The 16,849-nt window shown below is 42.9% G+C and overlaps 1 protein-coding gene and 1 long non-coding RNA gene across 8 annotated transcripts in view; one reads left to right on the forward strand and one right to left on the reverse strand.

Moving 5' to 3' along the window:
* Nucleotides 1-16,849, reverse strand: part of LOC111266867 (uncharacterized) — a 45,559-nt gene that overhangs the window by 14,066 nt on the left and 14,644 nt on the right. The window contains exons 2-4 of one of the 7 annotated variants that reach the window (XR_015313572.1): nt 10,954-11,124; nt 4,330-4,396; nt 3,200-3,511 (exon numbers count right to left, since the gene is read on the reverse strand). The exons of 3 other annotated variants lie outside the window; for them this stretch is intronic. Coding sequence is in view for 3 of the 4 variants with exons in the window: in XM_086971094.1 (XP_086827220.1) it covers nt 10,967-11,124 (158 nt within the window). In the remaining variant the exon portion in view is untranslated. Of the gene's footprint in view, nt 1-3,199; nt 3,512-4,304; nt 4,397-10,953; nt 11,125-16,849 lie in introns of those variants that run through there. 3 more of the 7 variants (XM_086971095.1, XM_086971093.1, XM_086971094.1) reach the window with 3 other exon arrangements.
* Nucleotides 187-16,849, forward strand: part of LOC111266868 (uncharacterized) — a 31,314-nt gene continuing 14,651 nt past the window's right edge. The window contains exons 1-3 of the long non-coding RNA XR_002684292.2: nt 187-2,070; nt 4,218-4,435; nt 4,824-6,800. This is a non-coding gene — a long non-coding RNA (uncharacterized LOC111266868). The remainder of the gene's footprint in view (nt 2,071-4,217; nt 4,436-4,823; nt 6,801-16,849) is intronic.

Raw genomic sequence — 16,849 nt, forward strand, 5'->3', positions numbered from 1 at the left:
ATATATATATATATATATATATATATCACGTTATCTTATCACGTCTTTCGCGCACCACTGTGCGTGGTAGACGCTCAGACAATGTTATAACTAGCTATGCGCTTTTGTTTAATAACAGAAGGTATTATTATGTAGTATCTGGACAAGTGGTCGCCAAAGAGTGCAAGGTTCTTCCAAGGTACGATATTTTATTATATTTGGAAATCTATGAACCTGTTGTGGGTCTTCTGAGTTAGTCAACATGGCTTCTACGATTATATTTTTACTACTGGTTTTGGTAACCTTCAGTTCATTAAAGTAAACTCTATTTAATTTACCTTGTTACTATATAATACATGAACAAACGTGTTGTTAAAACAGTTTCGTAGTAGGTTTCAATTGAGTTTTCTAAATAAAGCCTGAAGTTCTCGTGAATATTAAAAAACAGAATTTATATCCAATTGGGCAGTAAATAATATATTTAAGTTAAAAAAAAAAGTGAATCCTTATGCTAAGCGTTTATAAATTAGATTAGTTTAACATCTACCACTGAGTTGGATATAAAGAAAAGTGTAGTATTGTTTATTTAATGGCTTTTACGCTACACAGAACGAGCAGGCTATCGACTAGTTGTCCTCGTATACCCAAACCAGATCGGCCTAAACCTCTAGAAGCCAGCTAAACAACCCGATGCTGATTAAATAGACATCTATGGAGCTAGTTGAAATTATGTAGCTGATATGCCTAATGAAGCTTAATTTAACTTGATTACTTATCAATTGATAACTTTAGAAGGCATCACAAAAAATGCGCCCTGGCTCAAAAATCGATATATTTGTGACTATTTTCGTATACGACCTAAATTCTTGTATATAGATGTAGTTATCTAGTCTATTGCTGTTTTCAGTGTAATCGGTGAGTAGAGTCCTATACAGCTTTGATTTCACGAGTCACGCGGTTCGAAACCGTTGATGAAAGCCATGAAGTTGAGTGAGAATCCTCTAACTCGGTTAGTAACTGGGCAAGGCTTTGCTAAGTTGAACAACCGTCAAGATTAAGAACTCTGCAAACTTGGGAACTTCAGATAAATAGACATATTAGCTATTTACAGGCTTTACCCCTTACAGGACAAATGTTACAGCTGTTGCTGTTCGCTTTTGCCGGTTTGTCATGATAATTATGCTGACGCTGATGGTGATGATAATAGCGCTTCTTCGCAACGGCGGAATCCTATTTGTTGGCGGTGTCTGATCTTTTTATGTCGACTCGTCGTCTATATTCGCCGCTGAGACCTCTATCAGCGGCGTACTCTCAGTTACCAGCTTCTCTCGGCCACCCTTTTGTAAACCGAACTCGCTGGCTCGATCGTCCCATTCTATGCACATACCAGTATATTTACTGCCATAGAACCTGCGCGCATTAGTCTCTATTTACTGCCCGAAGTACTACAGCATATGATGAGCCTATAGTAGGCCAGTGTGGCTATGAAGCAGTCGCCACTCTTGCTGTCGTCACCACAAACGACGCTGGTGTCGGATGCGCTCAGTATTGCATGCACATCTATGCTTCGATCCTTTGCTTATGGCTCAAATTTGACTTGCTCACTTTAGTTCTTCATTCGAACTGTTCTCACCTATTTCAGATAGAATTGGCTTGGGTTTGTCTGTTGGCGTCGTCTTTAGTCGTTGCGCAGCAGCGGCTTCGGCAATGGTGCTTCTTGTTATTATGAGTGTCGTTTGTTGACATTGTTGTTGACGTTGCGATGTATTCGTACGACGCGATGCAGGCCCGCATGGTTCACGTCGTCATGTTGATTTTTTCAGCGCCAGAAAGGCGGACAGGTAAATAGACGGGCAAGCAGCCGCAGTCTCCGCGGTGAGGACCTACTGTTTAGTGCGTACAACTAATGCTGCTGCTGAAGGCAGATAGATATGCAGCGAGCGAAAGGTGCTGGCTGCTTTAAGCTCATCCGGTCCAACATGGCAGCTAGTTACAACTAAAGTACGATAATACACGAACTAGGGTCGATAGACGTGGCCGACGGCTGAGGTTTAAATAGGGACAGGGCGAATGAAGCGCGAAAAGATTCAGGTAAGTACGTACATGCACGCATGGGCTCAACAGGATGAACGCAACAACGGCAGCCAGATTACTCTCATATTTTTTAACACCGAAAATAGAAAAAGTCACTCAGCCACCATCCGATTTACCAGCCATGACCTAGCTGTCGCCTGATTTACGGTAACAACGCAATTCAAACTTCATCGGTCCTGTTCTGAGTTTAGAGAAACTCCAGATCGACCCGAGACGAAAGGAGTCAATTTGTGTGCATAACGCACTCGCTATTTGCCTGCTTAGCGATTGTTTTTCTAGGACTACACGTCCTTGTCAAAAACATAATCTCTTTGAAATTCCGCCGGTTGGTTCTGAATGCACCTCCTGCTACGAGAACATGGTGGCTACACGGGATGCATGAAGAACGCAATCTCTTCTACGATAATAGCAATCTTCAATCATTTTATATTTAACCTCGAATAGGGTGCATTTGAACCAAATTCGTCCCGGTCGACCTACGGTGCATTACAATCGAGAATCCCTCTGGGGCGCGACACAACAAGTCACAAGGCGAGATGGGCATGGTGACCGAGAGCCTAGATACGACCGTTCCTTATGTGCATATCGCACGAATCTTAACAGAAACAAACTTGGAAAGTAAACCTACGGGATGCCATTCAGTCTATGAGTTTGTTCAGATCGGTTTTTAGTAGGCCCGATTTATTTTTTTTAAGTGACGATTTGTACGAAAGCCGGACAAGTGGCGCCTCTAAACGAACGGTGCAGACCCCGACCAATATGGCTGTGAATAGCGAGATGTATTTGGATCTGCCTGTGTGAGGAGCCAACATCGCACCATCGCCCGCGTACGTACAATCGCCGCGGCAGCAGCGGCTCATAGTGGTGCGGCCGCGAGCTGAATGGCTCCACCTAGGCGCGAGGTTCGCGTACATATATTATACCTCTAGTGAAGACGCAGCAGGAAAAGTGGAGAAATTAAGACTGTCTTTGAGGGCAAGGGACGGAGAGAAGGCTCCTAGAAGACGTAGCTTGCCTTGAGGCATATCTGGCTGAAGAACTAGGGTGAAGGATATGGTTGCGTTCAAAGTAAAAGTGCGTTTCTGGCTGGAGTCGGAAGGCGGTAAAAGGAAGAAGAGACCGTACCTGAACATCAGACACTGTCATTGAATTTATTTAAGAAATTCTAATTTTTGGGCAACAACTGTGTGTTGGAAACTATTTCTAGCATCGATACTTCCATTCCACGATGCGAAAGTGATCTCAAGCACAGTTTTCATGGTATAGGTTTGCACCCCTTTTACATAAACGAAATCGCCAGTGTTCAGGCTGCTGGGGGTAGCTGCCATAGAAACATGAATGGGCTTACCCAGATGTGACGACTTGTTTCCTGGACATAATGACAGGCCACTACACAGCTGGGTTTGATTACGCTCCCTCCGGACAATAATTTATTTATCTGTGAAAAACGCCTGAACTCAATGTCATCACTCTTGTATTTTTGTTTTTGTTGAAGTTTTAGCTGTTAACATCGATAGGCGACAACGATATAGAAGATATTTTTTGCATCTCTCTTGTCGTTTTTAGCTAATCTTCGGTGGTCGAATACGTGTTGGGAGAACCTTGTTCTAAGAATCTACTTACAATGCAACGCACACTAAATATTGTTAGGTAATCCTTTTTTCAAACTAAAATTCTGGACTTTAAATGAGTGATGGGCCTTTTTATTATTAAAATTAACCAGAAATCCTCTAATCTTTGACCATATAAATTCAACTACTCTCTAAGCTAGAATAATTCCTATGGCGTTTAAGCGAACACAATAAATACCATTATCGGATCGGACCTTCTAAGAAGGGTAAAGTAAAATTGGCTGCTGAGTAATAATACGTCTATTTTATATTAATAATACTTGCCTGACAAGCTCCCCTACTAGCCCAGCGTCAGCACCCGTTACGTCAAAACAGTTCAGGTCTCCGTATTTAACGTAAAGAAGTAATATTTGTTGTGCTATTATCTCAAAAGGATTAGCCGTATTGACTATCGTTCGCCTCGTTTCAAATCATCTATTACGTAAACCCGTAAAATACGCTACAGTCTGCGTACGATGCCATTGTGCTACAATAATAACACTATGACGCTACCGTTCTTTTCGGCTACGATAGCGAGCGAACCGGAGACAACATTCGTGAGGCAACGACAGTCATGGGGCAATATCAGCTATGCATTAATAGATCAGCCCTTTCTACTGACAAGAATGGCGACCAAGCTGCTTACTGGCTTAGTACGCGTCTCGTCCTCCGATCGCCGCTTGAGTTAGCTTGCCATTCGATTGAGGGATCCGCTGAAAACGAGAAAGCGCCAACAAATGAAGATCATAAAGGTAAGGATCATCTACTCGACAAAGTCATAATTGCCAATACACCAGACACGCTCGATCGGCAGCTGGCCCCGTGGCCTGGGGCGCTTGTTTAATTAGCCTTTGAGTCTGGCAGGTACGACCTGAAACGCTTAGATCATTTATTGTTAGGTGTATTTGTAAGCTGTCGTCGTATCTGCCTCATCTTGCTGATGATGCGGCGACCCGAAGGAGCTGCGGCATCAACAGCCGGTCAACCAGCTAGCTGGCTGGCTGGCGCATGACAGCAACTCGAAACAACGCTGAATGCTCTTTTCTTCGCCAAGAGTATAATTCAAGATGCATACATGCCCACATGATCAAAAGCTTAATTATAAAAGCCAAAAACAATGAATTTTACATTTGTTCGTAGCGCGGAGTCTCATTCTAAGCCTCCTGTTTCACTATTCATATCTGCTATCACCGCAAGGGAACCCTTCGGAGTGAAAACGCGTCGTGAGAGAGCTGCAATCGTTTATACGATGTTGTCTCAATAAAGAGTCGATTAGAAAAAAAAAAGTTATACCAAATGCATTTTTAATAAACATCGTTCCAAAAATAAGGAAAACTTTGCGGTTTATTTAGTTTTTGGCTCGATTAGAGCTGGGCAATATAGTAGTTCTGAATATTTTGCCGAGGGAGCAGGTCTGTTTTCTAAAGTGGTACAATTCATTAGAGTATACATAGCTCATCAGAAGAGGCCTATCGTCTTCGTGTCTTTGATGACACACAATATTGTATTACGCAACAAGCTGGCTAACCAATGACCGTCAGATCAAGCTGTATGTACGGTAGGACCTGCTTTAGACGTCGTAAGGGTAACTTAGCGGTGCCCTTCTCTACCTGATATATTACATTGGCTCGTAGACGCTGGAGATTCAACAGAGAGGTGACTGTAGTAGTAGCTATTCGGTGGGTCCGCCTTGGATCCCTATTGATGGTCACTAACCCGTTTAGAAGAGCGACTGCAAGACCAAATTTCGAGTTCACTTCGAAGTGTTATTTATAACAAGCGAAATTTGGCACACAAAATTGTATCTACCATTTCAGTATACCGACCGCCAGACTGTAGCCAAGGACGACCTACCCATTGATACTAAATGCATTGTTCGCGTCCTGCTGATGGGTCAGTGTTTACCAGGAACAGGTCAATATGGCATATGACGAGTGTGGTTGTTTCAACAAAAGTTAGCCTTGCAAACTCACGTGACAGTTCATGTGTGGACTAAGTTATTTACAGTCCGTCCCTGGACTTAACGAAGACTTCATATCGCGTAAACTGGATTATTTTAAATGGAGCGTTATGTATTGCTACTTCGATATTTGTACTTGCAGATGATAACCATCACAACAAAAGAAGATACTCCCAAACTACTCATCGTTCGCAGTCCAACTCCTATAATTTAGACCTTTTATTTAGTCCATGGCCAAGAGAGATGTGGGACAGTTTCTTATTTCCATAGTTTCTCCATCTTCCATCTTTTCTCTTTCGTCATCCTCTTTCTCTCAGCACGCCTCCTAGTCATGCTGTTGATTCAGACTATCGTAACATGCTCAGCATAAAACCATAAACAATAGCTCCTACCGTCGCTAGTAGCTGAACCTCTCGTCATTCTAGTCGGGTAATTTTGACGTAGTTACTGTTGGCTGAATCGTTTGATCAGAGTTTCGTAACTAATCACGAACAGGTGAGGAACAACTACACTTCTGCCCACAGAAGACTGAAATCATCTAATCGCCCGGTTTTTCCCACTACCTTATCTTATTCAGTGTGCGAATGTCTGCTATAAACATCCAGACGACCAGAACAACTTGATATACTCGCCGTACAATCGCCACGGGTTTGATCGTATTCTTCGCCAACCGTTAAGCCTCGATTCGACAGGGCTCTAGTCTCGGCTTCCGTAAACTATGTATACACTGCCGGTGCTCCACGAACGACGGCCTAAGGCCAGCTAAGATACTCGGGACAGCCTTCCGACATCGATGGGCACTGTCGTGCAGTCGTCTCCTTGAAAGCCTAACATTAGCAGTCAGCGATGGCGATGATGCAAAATATCCGGTATACAGCACATTAACGTGGGTGTATCAATGGATCAACAGCAGCACATGAATGAAGAACAGCTAGATCAAGCCCTTGTGTTTCTTTACATGCTGTTGCGGCCGTCGCCGGCTCTTCTAAGCGGAACGATGTTTGATGATAGGGATGAAGGTACTAGCGATTAAGATGATGCAGGCAGGTAGACGGTGAATGAACGTATAACGTAAATGTATGGGAGCGTGTCCCAACATGTACAGTGATATGCGACTTGTAAGCAGGAAAAATGGACAGCGCTTACTCCAGTGTACGGTAGGTATATCTCCATATGTATAATTGTGCAAGCAGACTGTTTAGATATAGCCCTACCCACCAGTTCCGCCTCAGCTATAAGGTCGCTTGTTTTGGCTCTGTTGTTGTTGTTGTTGTTCTTACTTCTGTTGCCGTCGCATAGACAGCTATCGTCGCCAAGAGGCGATGGTGTGATGGAGGAAAAAGTTGAACCTGGAGATGAGATCTTCAGGATGAGAACCTAGTTGAGAAGGTAAAAGGCAGCCCTGCAATAGCGGCGGCAGCAGTACGCGAGTAGCAATAGAGGCTCCAATACCAGCACCCCGATGATGATGATGCAGTGCCATTTCTGACTGAATTCGACTGAAGTGCTGTTTGTTCTGGTATAATAGTCCCGGTAGCTGGCGTACGGCGACGGCCGATTGCCGGCCCACCCAGCCGCTATGGCTGCTGTTTTCCTTAGTTCAGAGAGAAAAAGTGGCATGAGAGAATAAAGCATGATGGCGGACCGCAGCGGCAGAAGTAGTAGCAGCGCCGGCGGCAGCAGTACGGCCGAAAAGACTCTTTATTCCCTGGCCAAGAAAATACACATGACCAACAAAGAAAGCTAATACGCTATAGACAGTCAGATATACTTTCCTATATATATATATATTTGCATTCGACAGAGAGACTAACGGTGAGTTGGCTAGATTGTAGCCAGCGAGCACTGCAAACCGGCGGTAAGAGAAATACTATCTTCTGCTGCGCCAGCAATAGTGGGCAATGCGCCAAGACATTTATTTGCCGTCTATTTGCTGATAACAACGTTGACGATGAAAAATAAAAAGGCCGTCGCTGTTACTGCCCTAGTTCTCGTTGAAATGCTAAATAAGGTGACGGGCCAACGATAATTGTAAAACGAGCAGTGGCGAGAGCAATAACAATTTTAGAAACAGGAACGCTGCGTCGCCCGGACACGACATCAGCAGCAATACGAACAACAATAAAAACAAAGCCAAAAAAGACAAGGAGCCTAGGACCATTTACTGCCGACGCGATGAGTATCAGGTGAATTTGTGGACGTCATTCGTACTGCCGCCATCGCGTCCAACGCGACGCAAAATCAACCAGCGCTACCGCGGTATCGAGCACAGACCCGACGGACACACACAATACGAGACGATAGCCTGATGCACCTGTTGCCTAGTATGGGGACTATTGTAGGTAGCCTACAATAAGTAACAGCGGCTGTAATGAGCAACGGTGGGCCGATGATGGTAAAAGGAACAAACACCCCTTCCTCGAATGAGTTGCGTCTCATTCGAGATTGTCGATGCTTAAAGAGACGTTATCTTCGTGATGAACACCGCTGCCAGTTGCCACAGCGGAAGTGGTATTTCTTTTAGTTAAATGTCTATGGCCTCCCAGCTAGCATTGTACAGCCATGTATCGTTGGATGTAACCGTACATCAATAGAAATTATTACAGGCGTCAGTAGCGTTACCAGTTGACGCGAGTATATCGAGCGCGCATACTGTAACTGATAAGAGATTTATCGATAGATATATCTATATTTTTACTGCTATAACGGATTGGATGAGTTCACCGCAGGGAGAAATGTCGATGGTTTTGGGACACTGAATCAGTTTGTTATGGTGAAGTTCCACGTTGCCCCATCTGGGTAACGGTCGACTATACTTGCATAAAGTTTTTGCTCTTATTATTGTTAGATATTCATTTACATCGCTCGTTATGTGGGATATATCCAATATAGTCGAATTCGAAACGTTTGATTTGTCAGCAAGCGAGCTGGACAATATTATGCGATGCAAACAGCTCTTTGTAATAAAGCGAAGTCTACAGTATCGGCAATACATCTATGTAACAGTAATTAGTACACGAAGCGTAAGGTATTCTGGGTTAACTGAAGTCTGAAAAAGCCAAGTTCAGAAACAGAAATACTACGTCCTTGATTACAAAGCCCTTCGATCAGATGAAGATTAAGGTATTAACAGAATTATTGCGTTTTGTACAAAATCGTTATTGACGAGCGGCATTCCTGTACCAAAATCGGCGAAGAGATAAAGCAAGAGAGATGTGTGCCCTGAGACCTATTTTATGGTAAATCGGCACAACTTTTGCAAGCAAAACAGGTTAACTAAATGGCTGTCGTGTGTTTGACGCTGTAGTTCCTTAGCCAATTACGTTTGATTAAAAAACTCAGTTCATAACTGTTGGTACTTTTTGTCAACGCGTGTATGTTTTCTAACCAACACGTAATCATCTAAACATAACATTATCGCAACATCTCCCCTTTCTATATGCATTCATCTAGATATTGATAACATGACCGACGAGCATTCCTACATACTGCAGCCGGCGGCACCAGCATTCTACAAGTGAACACGGAAGATCAGAGGCGGTATTAGCCATTTTGAAGCCTCTTGGTGTAAGATAACTCATGCGTTTCACGACGAGCAACACGAGTATTTCGGATGGAAGATTCCGGCCGACACGCCTTTTGTCGAATAGCTCTGGGCGAAATAGGTTCATTTCACGACTGCTCAGGTCGAATCAGACTCGAGCAATGGAAGTAAATGAGCATTTCTATTTCTGCCGCTGATGGAGGTTCGTTAATCGCTGAAGTCTCATTCTTGCAGGCGTCGTGAGGCTTCGTGATGCCCACATCAGACTATGTTTGTCGAAAAGAGCATTAGTTAAAAACAAAAAAATCTAAATGCGGTACATTAAACGTTGGCTGCACTTGTCCAGGTCATGTAGATTGGATTACTTTAAAATAGCAGTAAACATTCTGCAAATGAGTGAAGATCTGTTCTGGAAATCTTATCAGGCTCTATGAAATGATTATAGTAGAACTGCCATTATAACTATTATAATAGAAAACGTCACATGAACCTCGGCCGTTTAAGCCGATCCTCTGCCCACTAGTAGGAAACAGCATCAGTCCGGGTGAGACAAAATTACATGAAATAGTTGCTTGCGGATTCGTTTATAAGGTCACGTAAACTATGCACAGCAGACCGCGTTCTTTTTCTGCACTAAAAGACTTAGGTCGATCCTGAGAGCAGCCTCGTTAAAAATGTTCGTGGTCTTCATTTTTCATCATCTCGACGAACACTGTTGGGATTTCACTTCTACTGACTGACTGACGCTCCTGTCGAGAGCGAGTCCTTTCTGTCTGGTTGATGTACCCAGAAGACCGAGAAAGGAAAACCTCCCGGAACGATCGGAAAGTCCGATTTTGTATGGTTCTCTCTCTTCTTGTCTGTCTCAGACTGTCATTTTTGATTCTGTGCGCGTCTTCACCGCCGAAGTAACTCAGAGCCGGCCAGCATATTAGTTTAAAGAGTTTCAAGCTAAAAAAAAAAAGATTTCTACCCCAATTTTACTCTAGCAGATGTCATTCGGAAATGTATGGCTTCTAACCAAGTAGACGAAGAACATTCGCTTGTAATATCAGCGAAAGGCGTCATGTTTGACAGCGTAAGTAGAGTAGGCTGGTTGAACACTGTTTTTTGTACGTGTGACACGAGTAAATGGCCCCTTGTTGTACTACATTTAAAGACAGACTCTGGCAAAGCTGCAATAACTTGTAATCGGGCATTATACATAGATTGCCTTGTTTTTTTTACATACATAGCAAGGTTGACCTAGTAGGTCCGGAATAGGCACGTATGAAGCACTTATAAGCGAAACTGAAAAAATTTTACAGCTCTAAATAATACAAGGTGACCATATCTTAAGGTATTTTTGGCTTGGTTGTCTAAATTTCGAGTGGTTTTAATGCTAAATATTGCAATATTATCTAATAGTTGTGAAATTTAGAGCTACGAGAATCTGGGGTCAAGGGCATGAACAAAATGTGAGCGAGGGGCATCGACAGCCGAGGACAACAGTGATGCTCTAACGAAAGATTCACTCGTCGCTAAACTCGGCTCTAAACAAATTTCAAACGTGCCCTGTTATACATTGCAGACTTGACAGTGATGACCTATAAACTGTGAAGGTGTTGAGAATTTTTAACGCTTTGAGGTAAATTTTAAATTGCCCGGTCATACGACCTTGGGTTTGGAGCTATTTCTATTCCCAGATTCTGTTAGATTTTAGTATTGGCATTCTGGCTCTTCAAGCTCGACCAACAAAGGGCCAGCCGACGTTTAATGGTACTTACATCTTGATCATTGTCAGTTTACTAGCTTCATTAATGTCAGAAGGTTCCCATATTTGTATAAACATTGGCTGCAAACGATATTTTGTGCTGTGGTCGCAAAATCTGTATTGGAAGCGCTTGAACTAACGCTCGTCAGTTTCACATTGCGGAACGAGGTCATCGTAGCAACACCTTTAGATACAATCACAAAACATCCGAAAATTGTTAACATTGATATAAAACAGGGCTTAACGATATCACAACAATTACGCCCCACAAACAGATGACACAGTTAACCCAGTCGTTCAATATAATTCATTTCCCTACGAAGATGCGCCCATAAGGAGCTCTCGAAATCGTTGGTCAAAACTTACATACTACCCTACAAAGTTAGAAGTATTGTCTTCAAGTATAGAAGTTGGACACACAATGATTGACACTATGTGAACATAAAGAATGGTAAGTGTTTTTGCGCGGGACGGGCACTTTTTTTCTAGTGGCATAACGCTTACAGTTGACGCCAGCTAAGTGCCTGTCGTGTGTCACCAGCACACCCCTTTACTACTAACTTGTAAAGTTACTGGAAAATTTATTTGAAAGATTTGAGAGCACTAGACGTCAGCTCCTTTTTAAACTCTTCCAGTGTTTTTCCGTGAACGCCGTTTCATCTCACTAATCAGGTCCAACGTAGCCTTAAAGATGATATTTTCATAAGTGACATTAACTTTTTTTCAGCAACAAACACAAGATGGCAGCTCCTTTACTAGAAAAGTAGTTTCTCCTGAGCGAAAACATTTTACCGGAATTAATTTCAGAAAGTGTCTAAATAGTGGCTGACACCTGAAATTATATTGTCCTTAGTAATTATCATTTAGGAAAATAAAGGCGATTAAAATTCAAGTTCCTACAACCACTGCCAACGTATGCCGGTCAACCTGAGACCAACAACTGCTAAGTAAAATTTACATTTCTGTGATAAATATCTGGTGGCAAGGCGTGATGGAGGTTTACAAAATTAGGTTAATTAAAGTGCATTGTTTTCATAAAAAATGTACGAAAACTGATCATATCGGACCGGGTTTTAGCTGGATATAATGTGTTCAGAACAGATGTCAGATTAGAGTAGAATGAGAGCTGATTATTTTCCCATCATTTTATTGAATATATATTCGTATTGACTACTTGTCAATGCCTACGTTCAGTAATTGTCCGATGTTTTCGAGCTGGGCCAAACCTATTGAAATTCTGAGCTTTCTTGTTATTAGGTAGAATCGACGATGTATCACATACAAGAATGAGATGAATACAAAAAATGGCCGTTGTAAAATTACCACACCCGTGCATATTGAGGACGTAGATTTTTCAAGACGCGTCGAATCCTGGCTCATTTTACCTCAGTTATTTGCAAGCATCCCAAACCCCAACCCCATAGCATTCACGAACAATGGCGCTCGGTGTCATTTGCTTGTTAGTCATCTCGCAGATGGCAGCGACAACAGAACATTCACTATAGGTCCAAGATCAATCATCGAAGGATGAGCCGCTAGTCTAACGGTAATGCCTGTTGTGTCGAAATTTCATCATGATTATTTTGGCATCTGAAGAATCCCCAAATGAGAAGACCATTTTGGCACGGGCTTATGAGCTATTTGGGCCTCGAATTCTAACTCTGATCGAAGCAAATGGCAGTTCTATTGAATCAACAACTGTATCAGATACGCCGCTGCCGACCAGCAGAAGAAGATCATCCGGATACCTGCTTTCGTCGACTTAGGAACAAGTACCATCGAAGGCTGTCGTTCTATACTGTTCGATCCAACTAAATCCAATTGGCCCTTTTTTCCCACCCGTAACAATCTTTTGTGTGTTCATAATATCAGATTAAAGATAACGTGACATCTAACATTTCTACGCTTAAAGAGCTCTAATTGACTACCAGCTAATTATACTTTCTAATAGACTGTGAGCAAGAACGGATTATAAATTATGAAAGCGTTAAGTAAAGCCTTGAATGGATCGATCGATTGAATGACCCAACCAAGTTTCTGTTCAATCCGATTACCAAATACTACATTTCCACCGGCATAATCTGGTTCTTTGCCCCTGCCGCTCAACAGAGTCCCCTAGCCAGTCATTAAATGTATATATACTTTATAAGGAAATGTTTTTATATGTATCGCTTACTTAATAAACTTCTCGAAGATTAAAGACTATTGAAGAATTCTAGCCCTTACTGAAAGTATCACTGTGGTCCATTGTAGCGTTTAAGCAATATTATCAAGGACATATCTCAGAAACGGGTTTGGAACGTGCATCCGCTATCTTTACAATAAACCTCTTCAGTGCCTGTAATAAACTAAAACGAATACCCTCAGGAAGGTGTTTCAGAATATGGGTGGCGGTTAAAATGACGATTACAAAACTCGAATCCTGGGGACACACGGATCGACTCTATTAACCGCAAAAACGGTATCAACCGCTGCAGCTTCAGTTCCGACATTTTTAATAGTTATCAGTAATAGATGCCAGTAAGTTGAAAACTATGTGCACATTTTCTAGGGCATAGTAAGTTGTCGGCGAGCAATCAATGCGGATATTCAGCATCACTTTGTCGGTCGTTCGGGACAAAGAGTATGCTCAGATAAAGACATTGTTTTTGTATTTAGTTGCCGCCCCATAAATTCTGGGATAGGATCAAACATTCACTTAAAGCGCAGAGGTAAACTTGAGAAATAGTTGAAAACAGTATCAAAATCAAATATCCTAGGGGTCTTTATATATATTTGCGATATGGGTTACTATATATATATATATATATATATATCGAGTAACTCATATCGCATGGTAGCTCATTTGTGAATTTTGCTTTACCATGTGATAACTAAAATTCACCACTGTTTACCATGTATTCGGCTTTCATGGTTTGAACACAAGTTTAGATTTACAGGAAACACATTTTGCTAACTATACTAAACGCAGAATTCCTGCAATTTTCAAAGCAGCTAAACTTTATCTTCGCCGTTAAAGCTCCATCGCCATCATGTATGAACATGACTGTGTGAACGGTCACAATTAACAGAGTCAGCGTACAGCTTAAGGCCTCAGGTCTCGTATCGGTAGCCAATCTTTTTACTCAAAACCCAGTGTAGTTACAGTATCAGATACGGAACTCAAGATCGAAAACTTCAATTGATATTTTTTGACTGATTTGGGTAGCCTTGAATCCGTTTGGTATTGGCTAAATCGCCATTCAATGTTTTCTACTTTTCTTAGAAGTTTCTTCCTGAAATCATATGCTCCCTGGAGTCTGAAAAGATAACAACGGCCAAACGGACACCCTACACTAGGATATTGAACTGTCTGTTATGACGCGCTTCATCTAATAAACTTAGCATTCGAAGTATTAGCACCCCTAGCAGGCTCCCCAGTTTTTCTGGGTTTAAAGAAAGCCGTTGCTTTACCGGAATAACCGATTTTTTTAGAACAGCGGCTGTATCCATAATAAAACATTGGGTACCAATAATCACAAGCATTAGCTCCGAATCTATTTCGCCTCCATTTCTTTTTTATTGTAACCCAGCCACAGAGAGTAACGGAACTGTTAGCAGTTCGGGACGAGTATCTTCGGTAATACCACTGGTAAAATGTTAAGATCGAATTCGGGACTCTTTTTTTCCGTCGATCCTTGCTAGTCATCTTAGAGCATCTTCTTCCCCTTTATCGTCCAGAAGTTGTTCGCTTCACCTTACAGTACGTCTTATTCATGCTGCTATCTTCGCTACTGCTCCCTTGCACATGGACTTGGCTACTAGAAGCTTGGTGTCTTTCGTGTCTCTCTTTCATTCTACCTATAAAATCGTTCGACGCCAACATTGGCGCACTTTCCAACGTAAACGCACTGTGCAGTTCGACTGCTCATGCAATTCTTTTCCAGTGAGAAGAAACAGGCTCCTGGAGACTGAGCGAGGCTATTTCAGGCTGAACAGGGAACGGCCGGAGGAGATTTCTTGGCGGGGCTTTCAAAGACAGCAAGGGAAAAGAGAAGTGACAGGAGGGACAGACAGGCCGGCCGATGGAACAGACAGGGACCTTTCCCGGAACAAGGTTATGTGGTACGACTTGTTCTAGGAGGATTGGTTTGTGGGGTTGCAGGAAACCATGTCCTCTTGTGGGAAGAATACGGGTATCCGCACTGTGTTTCAAGAAAAAAATGTCTGGAAATAGACTAGAAAGTGGGTAGAGGAGAAGAAATCGGGGGTAGCAGGCCAACAGTGGAAGACTACTTCGTGGATAATATGGAACGACGTCGAAAAACAAGCTCCCCATTGGGAAAGAGAACACCGAATCAACGACCATTAGACAGACCGAACGAGAAAGACAGATACGGCTTAGACACATGCACACTGCCACGCGTACATACGCGCTGACGCTTACATGACTTATCATCAAACAATTGAAGTCATATGGCAGTCTATATAAGTATCCTAATAATCCGACGCATTCCTAACCTGGTAGGATCATGCGGCGACACACATGAATCTACCCATGCTTTAGCATGTAACGAAAATTCACTCCTGTTTGCTATACTGTTTGCCTTTTGCAGTTTGCCTACGGCATCAGCACAGAAACCTGGCATCCGCAAAATTATACTACCTGGGCAGCTGCCTTTCGCTGAATTTGATGACTGGCCCGTCCCTCACCTCAATGGACGAACGTTAGAAACGAGTTCTCCAACAACCAATGGCGCGCCACGACCGTCTCCGCTCCGCCACAATTATTGGTAAAAACCAGACTGACTAGTCCTCTTTGCCATTTCTGCCTGCAAAGGCAAATGGGTGTAAATTCGATAGGCAGTCGTTGGGCCACAGGATAAAAAGTATAAGGACCAGTACGGCCAAGCCGGGCAGAACCTGAGCAGATTGGACAAGTGCCGGAGAGCAAGTAGAAGGGAGAGTAATGGGGTAAATTGGGACAGCAGTATGGGGGCAGAAGCCCAGCCGCCTTCCGTGCTCCCACTTGCCCTCGCTGCACGATCTTGAATGTGACATTATTTATTTTTCTGTCTTTGTTACTGGTGTGCTATAAAGATATGAAAATATCATAAAATAGTCATTTAATTATAAATCGATCATTAGATACAGTATAATATTGAACTATGCTGACAGATACACTACTTCGAATTATATAGGCGATCGTGCTCAAAGACATTATTTGATTGGCAAGTTGTCTGAGGATCACATAGCTCTATAATATTACACTATCACAGGGTCGTACTACAGGGGTATGAAACATTGTTTCTGCTCCGCGGCGCGCGGTTCCGCCCGCTTTACCTCTAAAGGCCATAAAATGTATCGGCAGAACCACAGCCACACCGAGTGGTCTCGAATTCGCATGTACAATAAATAGGCCGACGAGTGCGAAAGTCGTGGCTGTAGAAACACGCTGCTGCTGCTGCTGCTGCTGCTGCTACTGCTGCTGCTGTTTATGCCGTTAGAGAGAACACGACGACGCTACTCGAGGTAGAAGCAATGCTAGCGGCTAAAGGCTTCGACGTTTCAAAAAGCATAAGGCAGCTTTCAAAACGCAACGTTGTTGTCGCGGGGGTGAAACGTACTGGCTGTTGGAAAGCCATTAAGTGAGTCTGCTAACCGCAGCGTGGGTTGTCAGTGTCGACACTGCGACGCATAATCGCGAGCAGTTGTCACTGTAATGACCCACAAAGGTCGAAAAGTTGTGAAATATTCCGAGAAAGAGAGTCTGAGGCACCCCCAGTGGCGACAAAAGAGACAGGGCCGCTCACAAGACGTCGCGTACTTGCGCATCACGATCGTTGCACCGCATTGCCCTTTTTTTAACCGAGAAATCATCTTGTAGAAACGGGAAGAAAAGGTGACAGGGCCGAAGCACAGAGTGAGGA

Source organism: Varroa jacobsoni, unplaced genomic scaffold, assembly GCF_002532875.2.
Source record: "Varroa jacobsoni isolate VJ856 unplaced genomic scaffold, vjacob_1.0 scaffold_1123, whole genome shotgun sequence".
Taxonomy (NCBI): Eukaryota; Metazoa; Arthropoda; class Arachnida; order Mesostigmata; family Varroidae; genus Varroa; species Varroa jacobsoni.